General features: G+C 38.7%; 1 protein-coding gene across 9 annotated transcripts in view; it reads right to left on the reverse strand.

Annotated features, from left to right (window-relative positions):
• LOC139134029 (BMP-binding endothelial regulator protein-like) overlaps positions 1 to 17,488 on the reverse strand; it is a 44,468-nt gene that overhangs the window by 14,927 nt on the left and 12,053 nt on the right. For 3 of the 9 annotated variants that reach the window (XM_070700870.1, XM_070700877.1, XM_070700871.1), the window contains 5 exons: positions 10,418 to 10,480; positions 9,903 to 9,953; positions 9,365 to 9,597; positions 7,159 to 7,224; positions 1,472 to 1,752 (listed from right to left, as the gene is read on the reverse strand). In XM_070700870.1, the coding sequence (XP_070556971.1) occupies positions 1,472 to 1,752; positions 7,159 to 7,224; positions 9,365 to 9,597; positions 9,903 to 9,953; positions 10,418 to 10,480 (694 nt within the window). The remainder of the gene's footprint in view (positions 1 to 1,471; positions 1,753 to 7,158; positions 7,225 to 9,364; positions 9,598 to 9,902; positions 9,954 to 10,417; positions 10,481 to 17,488) is intronic. The other 6 variants (XM_070700873.1, XM_070700875.1, XM_070700874.1 and 3 more) reach the window with 3 other exon arrangements.

A 17,488-nucleotide genomic window follows, 5' to 3' on the forward strand; every position in this document is an offset into this window, starting at 1 on the left:
GAGATGTTATCTTTTGTGGTCAGAGAAACAAGGCTCACACACTGTATTTCATTATATTTGTTGTTTCTCAATTTTTCATTCTCAACTTGTAATCTTTCTAACATATTCATATTGAGAGAATAATGTATTGGTTTAACACTAGTTTATTGACTCCTGTCTTGTGTTTTAAATTTTCACAATTTACAGAAGTCAGATAGTCCCATATAGATATTGCCTGTACCATTGAGATATTGCAACAGAAATCCTGAAATATGATTTCTTGGGTCAGAAAAGGGAAGGAAAACATATAGTGCACTGAGGTGTAAAGTAGTGAATGCTTATATCATAAGTGCTGGAAAAAAAACATAAGAATTTCTTGTGGTAAAAACATTTGCGCTGCCTGTGGCAGCATGCTAGCAAACAATACATGAGAATGAAGTTTCCAAAATTTTGCTCTTTTCAACTGCATTGTGACAGTTCCTTTTTTATTTCTGTCTGTTATGAGTATTTTTTTTCTCAAGCCATTACAGGCTTAATTTTTTCTTTTATTTCACCTGGTGACATTTTTTTTCTCAAAATCCTCCATACCCCCCCCCCCGAAATCAAGTGGTTCTCCCCTAAGTGAGTCCCTGACCTGTACGGGCCAGTGGATTACTTCCTCAGTAGAACTGATATGCCTGCCGGTACCGGTGTTTATCGCCTACGGAGGCCATCATTCTTCAGTCGATAAAAGGCGCCTTTCGTACCAAAAAATACACGACAGCCGCAAAAGTGCATCACTGTCAACTTCATAACTATAGAACATATTGAAATACACAGTGAAACGTTCACAACGTAAAAAATGTGCCCAGACCGAGAAACAAGATGGTGTCCGATTCGATCAGACTCAGATTTTTTCCTAAAGTTGTGCGCATGCGCAGACGGTAGCTTTAACGAAAGCGAGTCAAAATCAAGTAAATATAAAATAAAAATGGATAAAAATATTGTTTAAAAATAATACAAGGCATGTATCACCAAATTTTGAACATTTCTGACGGCATTTCAACTATACGAACACCCATGCCAAACATCACAATAATCAAATCAGTGGTTTTGAGGGAAAATTGAAAATAGTGGTTTTCACAAAAAAGCTAAAAAAGTGACTTTACAATGATTCAATCAAAAAAAGAAAAAAGACCGTTCGAGATACATGCCCAAGTGACCACCAGACCAAATTTCAGAAAAAGTTACTGAAGCGTTTCTGAGATACCTGCATCCACAGCATACGGCCCACTATGTTGGGCATATTGGGCCGCGCCATCACATTAGTACCTTGTGCCCACAGGGCACAAAGTACTAAAAATTAAGATTGCTTATTCGCACCGCTGCAGTGCGAATAAGAAATTTTTATTCCTTATCCGCACCGCTGGGGTGCTAATAAGAAATTTAATTCCCTTTTCCGCACGTGACCGCAGTGGTGCGAAAAACATCTTCCTAATCAAAATATACTTACGTCATGGAGGAGACCTTCCAACTGTTAGCAAAGTCGTCGACGTTATCTGTTCGGTAACCATCGAATTTCTTGAAGTCATTATCAGGATCTCCGTCTGCGTTGCCAAGGAGACCACACACCAGCCCTTTTTTCAAAGGTTCAGTAATAGTAGCGGACATTGCGTGATTTGGTCCTGACCATGTTGCTTGCAAGCCAGGGAGTGTGACAATGATTTCATCGTCTTCTTTGATCAATTTCATGTTCTTCAATTGATCGTTACTGATCAGTGGTTTACCATTCACCTGTGTGCCACAGAAAAACATAGCATTATCAGATGTGATAAAGGCATGATGTCTATAATTACACACGAATGCGTTGTCACGCATGCGTTTGGCCATGTTCAGACTGCAAAGTTGCCGTCTCGCAATAACTGGGCACCTTGCCTTTGCCGCCAATGCTGTGTCCTGTCTGTCTTTGCTTGGATGTGTGGGTGATTTTTTTGAAGTTACACTGAAGGAAATGTGCAGAATTTTTGGGGGGGAAATCATAGCCCTAAATGCGGTACAGTGGTAGGCTTTACCGCAAACTCGGTCATGCAAATGCTTGTTTTTTACTCTATGTCGTTTTGCAAATTTTGATACAGTGACTTTTGAGCTGGGTCAAAGGTCATAAAGGTCTAAAACGGGGTCCTAAATTACAAAATTTTAGGTCTAAAATGGGCCCTGGTCACCCCTGCGGGCGTTCAATCCATGCAAAACTTTGGAGTTCGCTTCAAAAGACAACCTTTGTAGAGAAAACCGAGCAAAAATTATTGAAGGCACAAGAAATGGTTGAAACACAGTTTGGAGTTGCGAATGAAAGATATTAGCATTCAAAATAGGTAGAGCGAAGTCCAAATCAATACTTTATGTACAAACTATCTTATCTTTGAATACTACCTATCTAAGCTCAACGCAACTGACAGAATTAATCTCACTAAATTTTGCTGTGGTAGCCACAAACTTCCTATTTCCAACCGTTACCAAATAATATTTGTAATATTTGTACTTTGTGTAATTCAGGCAAGATTGGTGATGAAATGCATTATACAGTGACAATTTTGTAACAACCCCATTCCAATTAAATACACTTATGTCAATTATAAAATATCTATAAATGCATAGATATAGTTTTGTATTGAAAATGTATTACATAGTTTTCTCATAGACTACCATATATAGTGAATCAACATTATCAACAGCTGATTATCAATTAAATCCAAATATCAAAATTTTGTACACAATCCACCCGTAATTTCTGTCCAATCCCTTTGTGGAGTAATTTCAAAATTATAGCAAGTCAGAAGGGGAAATTTGACATTTACACCTGGTGAGTTCGCAAGGGGGTCATTTGAAAAAATCTGAGAATCTTTTTTAGGGGGAGGGATTCTATCGCCCCTCCCCCCCCCCATCCAGAGGTCTTTGTGTGTGCAGCTTTTACTCAAGCAATGGGGGGTGTCATGAAATTTTTGTCATCTTAAAAGGGGGAGAGTCATCAATTTTTTTGTGCAATGGGTAGGGGGGTTCACTTATTTTGACTGATGCTTAGGAAGAATTTGCCGGCCCACCCCTGCCATAATAACTGAACGCTCCCTTAACAGGAAACAAACTTGATAGCTTTTGCATGCTATGATGTACATTGTAAAAATGCTTCTCATATTTCCGCTATAGATGATTTATATTATAATATTGTGGAAGCCTTACGGCTTGCGCTGCTGCCGAAAGTTTGCCGTCGAAATACAGGGTAATAATAAAGGGTTCCTGCAGTGGTTGGAATCAGTATATGAAGGATTATCAGACCTTAGCTCGGGATGTATTTATTTTATGGCGTGATAATTAGAAACCATGATGTGGGCCAATGTTTGATGTCATGATGGAAATGAATGCAAAATTAAAGTATGTTTTGAAGTATTGCAGCCAAAATGAGGATCAAGTTCGGGTCGATCGCATTTTAGATGCTTTTGTCCGGAAAGACAATGAACAGTTTTGGAAATACGCGGCTTCTTATTAAAAGTCACATTATCATTGTCAGTTGGAGGATGTAATGGGTATCAAAATCTGAAAATATAGCTAACATATGGCGTGAGCACTTTGCCGGGCTATTGTCATCTGTCTCAAATAACAAAAGTGAATTCTTTGTACAAACGAGTGTGTCTAATGTTAGCTTAACCAACGAAATAATGGTCACACCTGAGGGTACCCGGGCCATTGACATTCTCACTGTTGGCAAAGCTGTTGGACCAGATGCCGTCGCCTCAGAACGCATTAAATACGCGCACTGTCGTTTGACTTCGCTTTTGTCAATTCCTCTATCCTCCATACAAGTGCATGGGTTTTTGCCGTCTCGATTGCAGGACAATACATTGGTCCCGCTTGTCAAGGAAAAGAAATCTACTGATTCAAACAATTATCGAACTATTTCAATTACTATGTGTATGAAATTATCGTCTTAGAAAGGTGTAAGCGCCATCTCAGCACAAGTGACCATCAGCTCGGCTTCAAAGAAGGCCACACAATAGACATATGTATTTTCCTTTTGCAAGGAGTTATTGATTTTCATAACCGGCATAACAGTCCTGTGGTCCTGTTCTTTCTTGATGACACTAAAGCATTCGATAGAATCAGTCATTGGAAATTATTCCATAAACTGATCAGCAGATCAGTTCCAATGTATATAGTCAGGTTGATGATGTACTGGTACAGGCACAAGGAGTTTCGTATTCGATGGGGCCATATATTATCTGACCCTTTTTCGGTGAATAATGGTGTTAGGCAGGGAGGCATACTTTCACCCTGGTTTTCGCAGTGTGTACTGATAATCTTAGTAATCAGCTGGACTCTACCACAATTGGATGATTCTTTGCGGGAAAATGTGCACATCTTTTGTATGCAGAGGACATTGACCTTATATCTGTCCTTCAACCAAAGGACTAAACGTTCTTATCAAATGCTGTTGCAGTTTCGCATATAATATTTACACTATTTTCAATGCTAAAAATCAAAATTCCTTCTAGTTAACTAACATTGAGTAAAATCTCCCGTTTTCCTGTTGTTTATCTAACAATCTAACAAACTCGCGAATTTGTCCTAACAAGTTTAAACACGCTAATGTTATACCTGTGTTCAAGGGTGGTAATAAACATCTGTCTGGTCAAAAATATTGCTCGCTTTCACTTTTGCCACTAATGGGGATAGTTTTTGAACGTATTCTTCACAATAATGTGTACCCTTTTGTTGAAAGCTAAGTGACTGAATTTCAACACGGTTTTGTTAAGGGTCGATCGACTGCAACTAATTTAATTTCATATGTTGATTTTCTTTCTAATTCTCTTGACTCCAAGAAGCAAGTCGAAGGCATTTATATTGACTTTGCTAAGGCCTTTGACACTGACAACCACAAGCTGCTCTCTCACAAGCTCAGTTCTTTCGATCTGTGTGGTCCACGTCTCAAACGTTTTACTTCTTATCTTACAGACAGATATCAAAATGTTATTGTTCATGGTAAATCGTCCTTCACCACCCATGTCCCATCAGGGGTGCCTCGGGATTCAATTTTAGGACCCCTGATTTTCCCCAATACATTAACGACCTTCCGAATGTCCTTCTTCAGTCTCATCAGTATGTATGCTGACGACTCTAAATTATTTCGCGAAATTCACTCCATGGGCGATTGTACTCTGTTACATGAGGATTTGTTGAGGGTTGTTAATTGGTGTACTTTGTGGAAGCTTAACCTTAATATTTTGAAAGCAAATGTTATTTCCTTCACCAACAAGAGAAATGTTATTTTGTACGATAATTCTATCGATGGAAGTCTGTTAAAGAGAGTGTCTGAGATCAGAGACTTGGGTATTATATTAGTTTCTGATCTATCATTTCAAACGCATATTGAAGAAATGTATAAACGAGCTTCCATAACGCTACGCTTGATAAAAAGATCCTGTCATACATTTTCTTCTCCGAGAGCTTTGACATCCTTGTATGTATCTTTAGCAAGAAGCAGATTATAGTACTGCTCTGTGATATGGTCTTCAAACTGTCAATATTTGAGTGACCATGTAGAGAAAGTTCAAAACGTTGTCTGAAAAATATGTGTCTGAAGTTTATTGGATGGTATAATAGTGATTACAGAAGTCCTGTGTGCATTTTAATCTTCCTTCTCTCTCGCTTCGGCAGAAGCTTTTAAATTTGACTTTTTTAAATGGAATAGTTTCAGGGAGATCTTCTTGTCTCTACTTTTCATATCAATTGCCAATTTATACACGACTCAGACGCTTCAGGGCCCCGTCTTTATTTCAAGTTCCACGTTTAAAGTTGAATCTTAGAAAATATGCTTTTATCCCAAGGTCCACTACACATTTCTGTGGATATTTTTTACCTAATGATCAGATATTTTTATTCTTCGGGTCCATTCTCTGCATTCATTCTGTACATACTGTATGTTTGTTGATATTGTACTGTTTGCTTGTTTGGCTGGCTGTTTGTTTGTTTGTCTTTATTTTCTTGGAGTCTGTTATTAGGGTTTTAGGCCTGTTGACCCGTCAAATAATTAAACAGCCGAAGCAAACTAATTTGGGATAATTGGATCTTCATATTTTTCAAATTTATTCAAAAGTGTTAGGTGCCATATAGTTGAATGTTGCAATATTACAATTTACTTATAAAAACAAGTGCGTAACGTAAAATGAAAAGCAGATGAGGTTACGTTTGTAGATTAAATCGGCATTACTTCGCCATCCAATCATCCCAAATTAGTTCCAAACGTGTTTATTGAAATTTCAACCAAAAGTAGAATTTCATTTCTTACGGTTGTCTAAATGTAAATTACTAAAATTTTCCCGACAAAGCTTGCTATATTTGTAATATATAAGTATATATTTATATATGATTGTATATACTGAAGTGTTATTAAATATTGACTTCTAGGTCGTAATAACTTTCTATATAATCAATAATAGTGTTTTCAGTACAATTTCAAGCCAAACTAAAAATGAAGGTAAACATACGGTCACATAGGAAAGGTTTGAAAACAGGATGACTTCCCTCACCTGCCAAGAAAACTGGACACAATTAAAATATTTGTATGAAACTAAGGAATATAGTTGTACGTATTTTTGTTTTGCAGTGTATCGATTGCAGTTTCACATTCTACTCCCACAGCGTGCTAGAAAAACAAAATTCTGTTTTACAAATACTCTGTATATGCAAGTGTAAAGCCTTTAATGATTTTTCTTGATAACAAATGAATTCTAATCTGGATTTGAATTCAATTTTAAACAATAATGCTGACTTTTCATCGCGCTTCAGGGACAGAATAAAACCATTCAAAACTTTAATGATTTTTCTTATTAATCAGAGACACTTTTGTTTCAAGTCCCCCTAGAGACCCCCAACATACCCTTGATATTTTCAGGTCTTCCACGTCAACCCTCTTAGAGGTGCTTGTAAATGCAACCATACACAAACACTGCTACAGCACAATCAAGAGCTTTCATTCAGCACTGTACTGCGAAGCATTTTGTTAGAATACAAAGAAGTAGAAGATGGCCACGTAGTAGACTGATGGTTAGCCGGAAAATCGCGAGATCAAACGACTGTGTACGTTAATACGAATCTGTGCAAAACGTTATGCGTACGGAACGCGTAACCATGTGACTCTACGTTGCTTACTCGCTTGGGTTGTAACCATTGTAGACCTCCCATCACTAGGTTAATAGCTTTCCATATAGGTACAATCTGTATTCGGAGATAAAATATACTGCACTTAATGTATCACCCAAATGTATCATCCAAAATGGATATTACATTGATACAGGCTCATCATATAATATAGTGCAATATGGGTATCATCCTAAATAGACCTTTGATACACATACATCATGTACCAAATATAATCTATGTAAAGTGCAAAGAGAGCCCAAGGTATAATGTATAGGCTTAGCCATATTAGTAAACACTGCCCAAATTTTATAAGGTTATAACTATTACTACTGGAAATACTTTGTATTAACCTATTAAGCTAATGAGATCTTACTTTGATACAGATCCAACATGGAATAAGATTAACTCTTGTTGTATACAATATGTTTTGTGTTTCTATATGGGTCACCGTGTAAAATATATGCGAAGCCGTGTCTCATACCCTGCACTTAACTAAAGCCATGGCATTCCAAGAACTTGGCATTGCCACTCTGCTGGTAAAAGGTATTGTACAAGCTTTGATAGACTTGCCAAGACAGGACGCAAGACAATATGTACAGAAAACACATGTTGTTGTATTCCCACCATCATTTAATGACTTCAGGGAATGAAAACACATGGAGAATCACCATTATTTATTGGAATTTTTTGTAAACTGAAACAGCATGGGATGTTTTGAAAATCTTGTGACACTCCCTTTGCTGTTTGAAAATAGCACGACCAAACGTTTGCACTTTTCCAATTTCAGGTTAAATTGGAAACATTTGTTTACTGATATTGATAGCAAAAATGTAATACAAAACCATAAATTATATCATACCAGTATATTGATGGTGCAAATACAGCAATCTGATTGGTCGAGACACGAAAAGAACCGTGGTATATTGGCGATATACCGCGGCTGGATATATCGCTGGGTGCGCTTTATTGCTTAACTTGATTTTTAATATTGTAATTAATAAATCTAAGTACATTTTTAAGATAAGATTTATGAATTTTTGCATAATACTTGTCTTAAGCAAATGTCTATTCGATGACTAAAGCAGTTTCCATGGAAATATATGACCACAAAGATGAATACCATGTTTGGCAAGTCCAACTGCCATTTTGTTGTTAGTATCGGTTTAATGAATGCGCACAACATTGATAGTGTCATTTGAAGAGCATTTTAAATTTGATGGCAGAAACCTTTTCCAATGAGACGGGTTATCAAAAATTAGATCCTACATTTGCAATCACCGATATCAAGTACCTTACGCTGTAATTTTGATAAAAATCCAAGTTCTATTCACCAATATAAGAAAAACGTGATGTAATTTTGATCGCATAAACTGGTTACAATGGAAACATACGTTCACAAAAAGAATGTTATATTGCAATATGAGAGCATTCATTATTTCCGGCCTTGGGAGATAGAGGAATGTGAAGGGGATCAATCAAAAATGTAAAACTTCAAAGGGGGATTGATCAAAATGTGAAGGCGAAGAAGGGGTTACTCAATTTTTGGTACAAAATAAAATTGAAACATCTCTCATATTGCACCATTATACTCATCAATTTATCAAAATTTACGATGCGAGAGGGGGACCCCCTCTCGTGGTCTCTCCCCTTGGGATGACCTAACAGTTGTACTTAGTACAATAGCAAATTAAAGATACCTTTCAGTTTGCACCACACTGCACCATTGCACACAATAACTTTTCAAAATTTTCCAGGCCAGCTAGAGGACACTCCCTCAGACAATTTCCCCCAGCCCAGCCTCTCACGCGTTCTTCCCGTGTACTTTCAAATTCTGCCCAGTCAGATATCCTAGTGGAAACCCTGTCATGATACCCATCCAAATTAAACAATAGTATATGGTTGGATACTGGTTATAGTGTGAGATTTTATATTTGTGTTTCTTGTCACTTTAAATTTCATTTTACTGGTTTCACCTTTTTCAATCGTCTTGAGATAACTGATGATCATCTAGCATGGTACATCACGATTTGAAAGGTCTGTGTAATTATCATTACACGGGAATATGATAACGTACAACATCGCTTTCATCACCATAACAAAATTTGCGATAAAAAGGGCAGATAACACAAAACGCCTGTACGAGTAAAACCGTGAATTGTGAAAATGGCATTACCATTTGTAACTTCTTTGCAGACAACTGAGTTCACACACTTACGTAGATGCTGTCATCTTCTTTGAGGTTTATCGTCTCTGTACCAACAGTTATCATGACTTCCACAGTCCTAGTTTTGACTTCAGGATCGATGTACCGTTCTTCGAATCGACCCTTGACGTCGAAATCAGGAACACTGCTGCAGTCTTTGACAAGAGTGTACCAACAGAGGCCTTGGAAGTCGTAGCGATGTCCATCGAAAGTTGTGAAGTGTGGGTCTCCTTTTAGGCCACCAACTAGAAATAAGTGTGAGAATGACAATCAAGCACTTTTTTAATTATCCAATGCTCCATGCTTACAGCTATGTTGCTAATCCAAAACTAGTTTGAAATATAACTTGAGTAGTTGTAAACGGTAAGTTGATATATCTCTAATTTTTATTTAAGGTCTTTTGTACTTTCAACTTAAACTCGATGATGTCCTGTAATATCAAGACGTTTGATGAGCGCTAACGGCAGTTCATTCAAAACCGATCTCAGTATCGTCTTCTCAATCTCAATTGCTGTCATTAATAACGGAAAAATCGAAAAATTAGACTTACACCTTAACCACATCAGAACCCTCCTTGCGATAAAATGTTGGATTGGCCGGACTGTAAAAGTGAGAACACCAACTTCAGTAATGTAGTTATGATTAACACTACATAAATATAACCATTGAAGGATGAATATTTGTGAGTATTGCAAAGGAACAAACAAGGTCCATATAATTTGTACTTTAATACCAGCAACACGTCTGAAATGGCGTGAATAGGTAATAGCTAAAGATAAAAAGTCTATATAAAAAGTAAGCGTTTTGAAACATTGTCACTAACTGTCACTAATACTTTGCTGATTTAAAGTTTATTAGCGAGGAAAAACAATTCGATTACGGTACAAAGCTGTACGTCATAACAGAACGTGATAGGACATATCCCAATGTTAAATTTGACAATGATAAACCATTTAGTATTCTATGTTTTCTTCAGATCCTTACAAAGAGAGCAATATAGTTTTTTAGGGTTTTGCGAGAATATTTATATATTACTTTTTATGATAAGAAAAGTGTATTACTCACTATTTATTTTAAATTTCCTGTCAGAGACTCGTGAATTCAACAATACCTCTATCCGTTTATCCGCTACTCAGAAAAAGGAAAGGATATGAAAATACATCAAACAATAGTGATAACTCAAAAAAATATGAACTCTTTGTTAAAAACATGCAATTGATCTGTAATGAGAAGTCCGAGAACAGCACTGAATTATGAAAGTTTATTAGTTTATTTAGTATCTGAATACGACGTGTCATGGATGATTATTGCCAGATAATCGAGCTACTCTTAAATAAACAAACAGTGCAATCTTGGTCTATCAGCAATAAATCAACGACGATAAATCTACCATAATAAATAAACGTTCTGATCAGATCTCAAAATGTCACCACCAAAATAAATATTATTAAACCCGATTGAAACTAATTTGGGATAATTCGATAGTGAAGTAGTGTCACCACTTTCAATCCCTGCCATCCAAATTTCCGTCACATCATAAACTCAAATTTCCACATATTACACAAGTCAGCCAAATGCAAACAAGCCATACCTAACAAACCGATAATTTCATATCGACGTAATGTAAATCTCCGGGACCTGTTAGTTCGATCAGATATTTCCAACGCCAGCACAGGTAATCCGGGTTTCTTTAAGTGTTAATCAACCAGGGGATGCAACATCTGCGAACACACATCAGACACAACACAATTCCACAGCACAGTAAACAAGAACACTTACGAAATAAGGAACAACATGAGCTGCACTTCCAAAAACATAGTTTACCTTCTGACATGCAAACGCTGCCTGAAACAATATGTGGGAGAAACAAAAACATCACTCCGTCTCCGTTTGTCAACAATCACCTATCCTCAGTTCGTCATAAAAAGACACTCCAGTAGCCATTCATTTCAATTCCGGCGAACACGACATACATGATATTACAATCATTGGAATCATACTAGTAAACAAACAAGACGACAAATTAAGAAAACAAATTGAATTACTGTGGATCATAAAACTAGACAAATTGAATTACTGTGGATCATAAAACTAGACACACTGTTTCCTAACGGCATGAATGTCCGCCAAATATTCAAATGAGCTGCAAACAGCGCCTCCACACATCAGGCTTAGTGTATAAAAGCAGTTAGGCTAACACATCCGCATGCCACTTTCCATCCCTAGTCGTTGGACCAACAAGTGTCGTTTTTCCTTATAACCTCCAGGTCAGTCCCTGTACACTCTTTACTCATGTATATTTTCAGACAAACGAGTTTTTAGTATCGTGTCACATAATCTCATCTAAGTAAAGTGTACTTTATCTCAACTTCATCTCTGTATATTCCGTTTTCAGTATACACCTGACGAAGCTCTAACTTTAGAGCGAAACATTGTGTTTTGAGGTACAATAAAGACGTGATGATCTGAACAACCAGGTGTGGAAGTGTGTTTCAATCCATCCAGTTTCTAATATATATATGTTACGTAGTGTGATGTGATTATTATTCATGAGCTGTCATTACTATTCATGAGGGCATGTATATCTCTCTTGGCCCACGTGTACTCAAGTCAGTCTCCAGCTTACCATCACTCTATGTACGTAGCTTAGAGCTTAGTGTAATAAAGTAGCATCTTAGATTATATTGTACTCGCTGTTTCCAGTCGTCTTTACATCCCTTCATCATTGGAATACCAGCCTTGCCGGCCCCGACACGCTACCACATAACCGACAATACCAACATAACCTTGGTTTTATCACATTGGAGCCAGCGGTTGTGATTCTAACTCACATTCTCAAGACGGACTTGGCGGAAACCTGGTTGTAACAAAGCTTAACCCGTGAGTACTTTAAAGACACTTTAAGCCGTGTGTAAGACACACTCGGAACTTTGAAAAATAACTGTGTGCTACTAAAAGCTGAGAGACTCGGAACGAACGCTTCTATGGTTGTTGTAACCTGACTTGGCTACAAGCAGCAAGTTAAATATCTGCCGGAACTTTGGAAAGTTATCTGCAGTGGGAGACTGTTGTCATTTTATGTATGCATTAGCGTGGTAATGCATAGCAGAATCTCCGATACCTGAGATAGCCCAGCAGGACTGAATTTGCTGATCAACTTAATACTGGTGCAGACGTCGCCGTGTGGACGTAGCTGATAAACCAGAGACGAGAAGTTGGATTTTGTGAGCACTGTCAATCTTGAAGAGAACTCAACCATAAGCCAGCAGAAGCAAGTTCACAGAAGACGGGGGACAATTAAAGAAGACAAAAGAACTTTTGTGTGAAGTGAACTTAATTGAACCTTGCCGTGGACACTGTCAATGAAGCAACCGGACTTGCTTTTTTATGACTTTGAAATTTCTCGAAAATTTCTGTGTGCAGAGAATTTTCACAATCTTTTTGTTTCAGTGTTTAATTAATCTTTCAGTATACGCGGGAAGACACACCCGTTGACACAAAAGACTGTAAGTACTAAGATAAACACTTATTGAAACAAAGTCTTAACGATCTAAAGATAGGTTGTTTTTCTGGGGTGAATGCCCCTTAACTAAGTACCTGTGCAAATCGTACGACAAGAAATTTGCATTTCTGTGATTGTGCACTTGAGTATCTTTTCATTAGCAGTGAAAAACAAAGATAAGAAGCCGTGGGAAACACTATCATTCAGTTGCATTCAATTAAGAAATTTACACTGACTGGGTGGGGTCAACACACTGGTGGTTGATACCATTGCATTCTAGGGGTGACCAGGTAAGTGCATATCTCTTACTACAGCCGTGTGCTAGTGAATGAATGAGTATCTCCGATACAGAGGGTGATCATGAAGTATACTTTCCCAGTATGACAGAAAACCAAGACCCTCAAGTTAAAAAAGAGCCTGTTGATGATTATGGCGCAACAAGCGGTTTAAGTGGAAAGGAATTAACTGAAAACCTGTTGCATCAAAAAGAAATTCTTCAGCTTAAATTGAATCTGTATAAACAGGAGCAGGCAAATCACACGCAGCATTTAGAGAGAGAACGCATGCGTATAGATGCAGAAAAACAGAAATTTGAGCAAGAAAAACAATTTCGTGAAATTCAACTAAAGGCAGAAAGAGAACAGCGCGAACACGATTTGAAAATGAAAGAATTAGATGTACAACAAGGGAAAGCAAAGTCGCCTGATACGGATCGTGAGTTCATGTTCAATGATTGGACTGCTAAGCTCCCTCAGTTCAAGGAAGGTGACAATGTGGACACACATTTGCGTACATTCGAGAGGCTAGCTCGAACGTACAGTTGGCCTAAGAAGATTTGGCCAAAGAAATTAGCTCCGACTCTTGTAGGTAAGGCCCAGGAGGCATATTCTAGGTTGAGAGAAGACGATGCCCTAGATTATGATAAGGTGAAAGTTGCTATACTTAGGAAGTATGAGCTCACCAGAGAGTCATACAGAGTTAAATTCAGAGCTTGCAAACATACAGATGAGGAGACATTCTGTATGTGGGGTGATATTGTTGCCGATACTTTTGACCGCTGGATGGAAACAAGTGGGGTTCCGTCTTTAAGTGGTGAAGAAAAATATGAACGGGTACGTGAACTATTCATAATGGAGCAATTAGTTGAGGGCGTGCCCAAACAAATGCAAACATAGTTGAAGGAAAGAGATCCTGAAAACTATAAGGAGTTGGTAAAACTTGGTGAGACTTATAAATCTGCACATTCTGGCGCTGCTAGCGATCAGACTGAGCGGAAGCGGAGTTTCAAAAGTTTTAACAATAAGAACAAGCAGCAAAAGGGTGAGGGAAAGAAGTTTGATAACTCATCTCAGAGTGGTGAGAAGTCAAAGCCCTCAGCTGCATGTTATACTTGTGGGAAAACTGGTCATTTGGCAAGAAATTGTCTCGAACAAAAGTCTGATAAAAATGCAGGTTCAGCAAAGACAAAGGTTGTTGGCCATGTCAAAGTCAGGATGACAAAGCTATGATATTTGGGCTGAATTTGGTAACGATTATCTACTTGGGAGAAATACTTACATTGGGTGTTTAGACGGTAAACCAGTGAGTATACAGAGGGACACAGGTTGTTGTCAAACCTTTGTAAAGCCAGAGGTCGTACAACAATCTAACTATTTGCCTGGAGAGACTTGCAATATTAGTTTTGCAGACGAAACAGTGCACAAGGCGCCTGTTGTCAAAGCCCACATCGAAAGTGAAATTTTCACTGGACCTTTGCGTATGGGGGTATGGAAAGGTATACCCAAGGACGTTCTGCTAGGTGAGGACGCGCTTGCCTTGCAGGATTGCCGTGCGTTAGTGGTCACAAGACGTCAAAAGAAAGCGCAGGACGAGCGCGAGGCTATAGTTAAGCAAAATGAATTGGCGTCTGGCGTGAGAGCAATACCTGTTGAGGAATTGCCGACTCTCAGTGAAGCAGAAGAAAGTGATGATGACTTCGATGAGGAAGTAGAATCATCTGATGAAAGTAACAGTGCTTCAAAACACATTGACGAGGTCAATGAAATCCAAGAGGTAAATGGGTCACGTGACGAACACGATGATTCACTGGGTATCTCTAGATTGTTTGATGAGGACAATTTAAACGATTGGAAAGCGGATGATGTAAACAGTGAGAGTGAGTGTAATGATACCTCCCATGATGCACCAGCCCTTGACGAGCCGTTTGATGAGACTTTATCAGATCTGAGTGACATCAGTGATGACGAGGAAAGTGATGACGTCACTTCAAAAGTGTCCAAGAATATTTCCACTGGATTAAAATGTCAGCAGGAATATGCTGAAATATTAAGATTAGATCGGGATAAGTTAAGAGAACTTCAATCGGCCAATCTTACTCTTGCAAAGGTGCGAGAGCATGCAGATGCAAATCAATCGTCGGAAAATCAAACAGGATTTTTCTGGCATGAGAAATTATTGTATCGTAAGTGGATTTCTTCACATAAGGTGCGTGAAGTTAGACAAATTGTAGTACCGGCGGAATGTCGCAATGCATTGTTAAAGAGTGTCACATGACATACCTCTGTCAGGACACCTTGGCATTGAAAAGACTAAACAAAGGCTGCTACAATACTATTATTGGCCCGGTATTTTTAAGGATGTTGCAGAATACTGCAGGACTTGTAGTCCATGTCAAAAATCTGCAAGACGGAGAGCGTCTGAGAAAGCGCCTCTTATTTCGATGCCTATTATAAATATACCGTTTGAGTTAATTGCAATGGACATTGTGGGTCCATTGAAAAGAACTCGACGAGGAAATAAGTTTATTTTAGTCATCGTGGATTATGCAACTCGGTATCCAGAGGCTTTGGCTATGCCAGACCAGGAAGCCGAGACTGTTGCGACAGCGTTGATCGAAGTTTTTAGTCGGATGGGACTACCTGGTGAAATTTTGACAGATCAGGGTACAAACTTCATGTCACGCCTTATGACTGATATGTGCGCGAAGTTGAAGATCTCAAAAATTCGAACGTCCCCATATCACGCACAATGCAATGGATTAACTGAACGTTTTAACGGAACGCTCAAGGCAATGTTACAACGTTTTGTAGCAGAAGACCCGAAGGAGTGGGACCGATATTTGCCGTACCTTCTTTTTGCGTACAGAGAAGTACCGCAAGCGAGTACCGGTTTCTCACCTTTCGAGCTAATGTATGGTCGAAGTATAAGAGGACCACTCGCTGTGATCAAGGATCAGTGGACTGAGAAAGGTTCACAGGAAGAAAACTTGGCACAATACGTAATAACGATGCGAGAAAGACTTGCCGACATGAGAAAAATTGTCACAAAGAACATGGAAAAAGCCCAAGCATGACAAAAACGGTGGTACGATAGGGGAGCAAGGAAACGTTCTTTTAAGAACAGTGATAAAGTACTTGTACTCTTACCTTCCTCCATGCATAAGTTGAGTGCTCAGTGGCAAGGACCATTCACTGTGGTGAGGAAAGTCTCAAACGTTGATTACGAAATTGAGCGGGGTGGCCGTAGAAAACCAAAGCGGGTTTATCATATCAACATGCTGAGAGTATGGAAAGAAAGAAATAAACCGATGTATTTTGTTGACACTGTTGATGCTGTGTGCAACAAGGACATAGAAAACTCTATGTACTACACACCGGAGGATCAGAGCACAGAGACTTGGAGAGATGTAGTAATTGTGGATTCGGTAACTGCGGATCAGCGTGCGGAACTGTTACGCTTACTGCAAGAGTACAGTGATGTTTTAACTGACGTGCCCGGTTGTACTGATCAGGTAGAACACGATGTGATAACTACTGACGAAACGCCAATTTGTCAGAAACCATATCGTCTACCGCAGGCAGCTAAACAGACAGTTAAAGAGGAAATGCAGAAAATGCTGAAAGCTGGAATTATCACTGAATCAAAGAGTCCCTATGCCTCGCCTCTCGTTTTAGTCAAGAAGAAACAGGGCGGAGTTCGATTCTGCGTTGATTATAGAGGTCTAAATAAGGTCACGGTATCTGACGCATATCCGATGCCTAGACCAAATGAATTGATTGAGGAAATCGGCGGATCGAATTATATATCGACGATCGATCTCACAAAGGGATATTGGCAAATTCCCTTGAGCAAACGTGCTCGGGAGAAGTCTGCCTTTATCACTCCTTTTGGACTGTATGAGTTTACTGTTATGCCATTTGGGATGAAAAATGCGCCAGCAACTTTTCAGAGGTTAATGGATAAGACGTTTAATCAGCCCAGAGAAAAAGCATATATGGATGACTTGGGTCCACATGATCATTCATGGGAAGATCATGTTAAACACCTGCGTAGCATATTTGAGAGGTTACGTAGTTGTAAACTAACTGCTAGACCAATGAAGTGCTATCTTGGTGGCAGTGAGGTTGCTTTCATTGGTTATGGTGCTGGAAGTGGAAAAATAAAACCTATGGCAGATAAGGTTAATGCTGTTGTCAATTATCCAACACCAGTGACAAAGCGTGATGTCAGATCATTTTTAGGATTAGCAGGATACTACAGGAAGTTTATCCCAAATTTCTCTGACATTGCGACCCCATTGACTGAGCTGACATGTAAAAATAGCCCAGCCAATGTTCAATGGACTCAGAGCTGTG

Source organism: Ptychodera flava, chromosome 5 (genome assembly GCF_041260155.1).
Source record: "Ptychodera flava strain L36383 chromosome 5, AS_Pfla_20210202, whole genome shotgun sequence".
Taxonomy (NCBI): domain Eukaryota; kingdom Metazoa; phylum Hemichordata; class Enteropneusta; family Ptychoderidae; genus Ptychodera; species Ptychodera flava.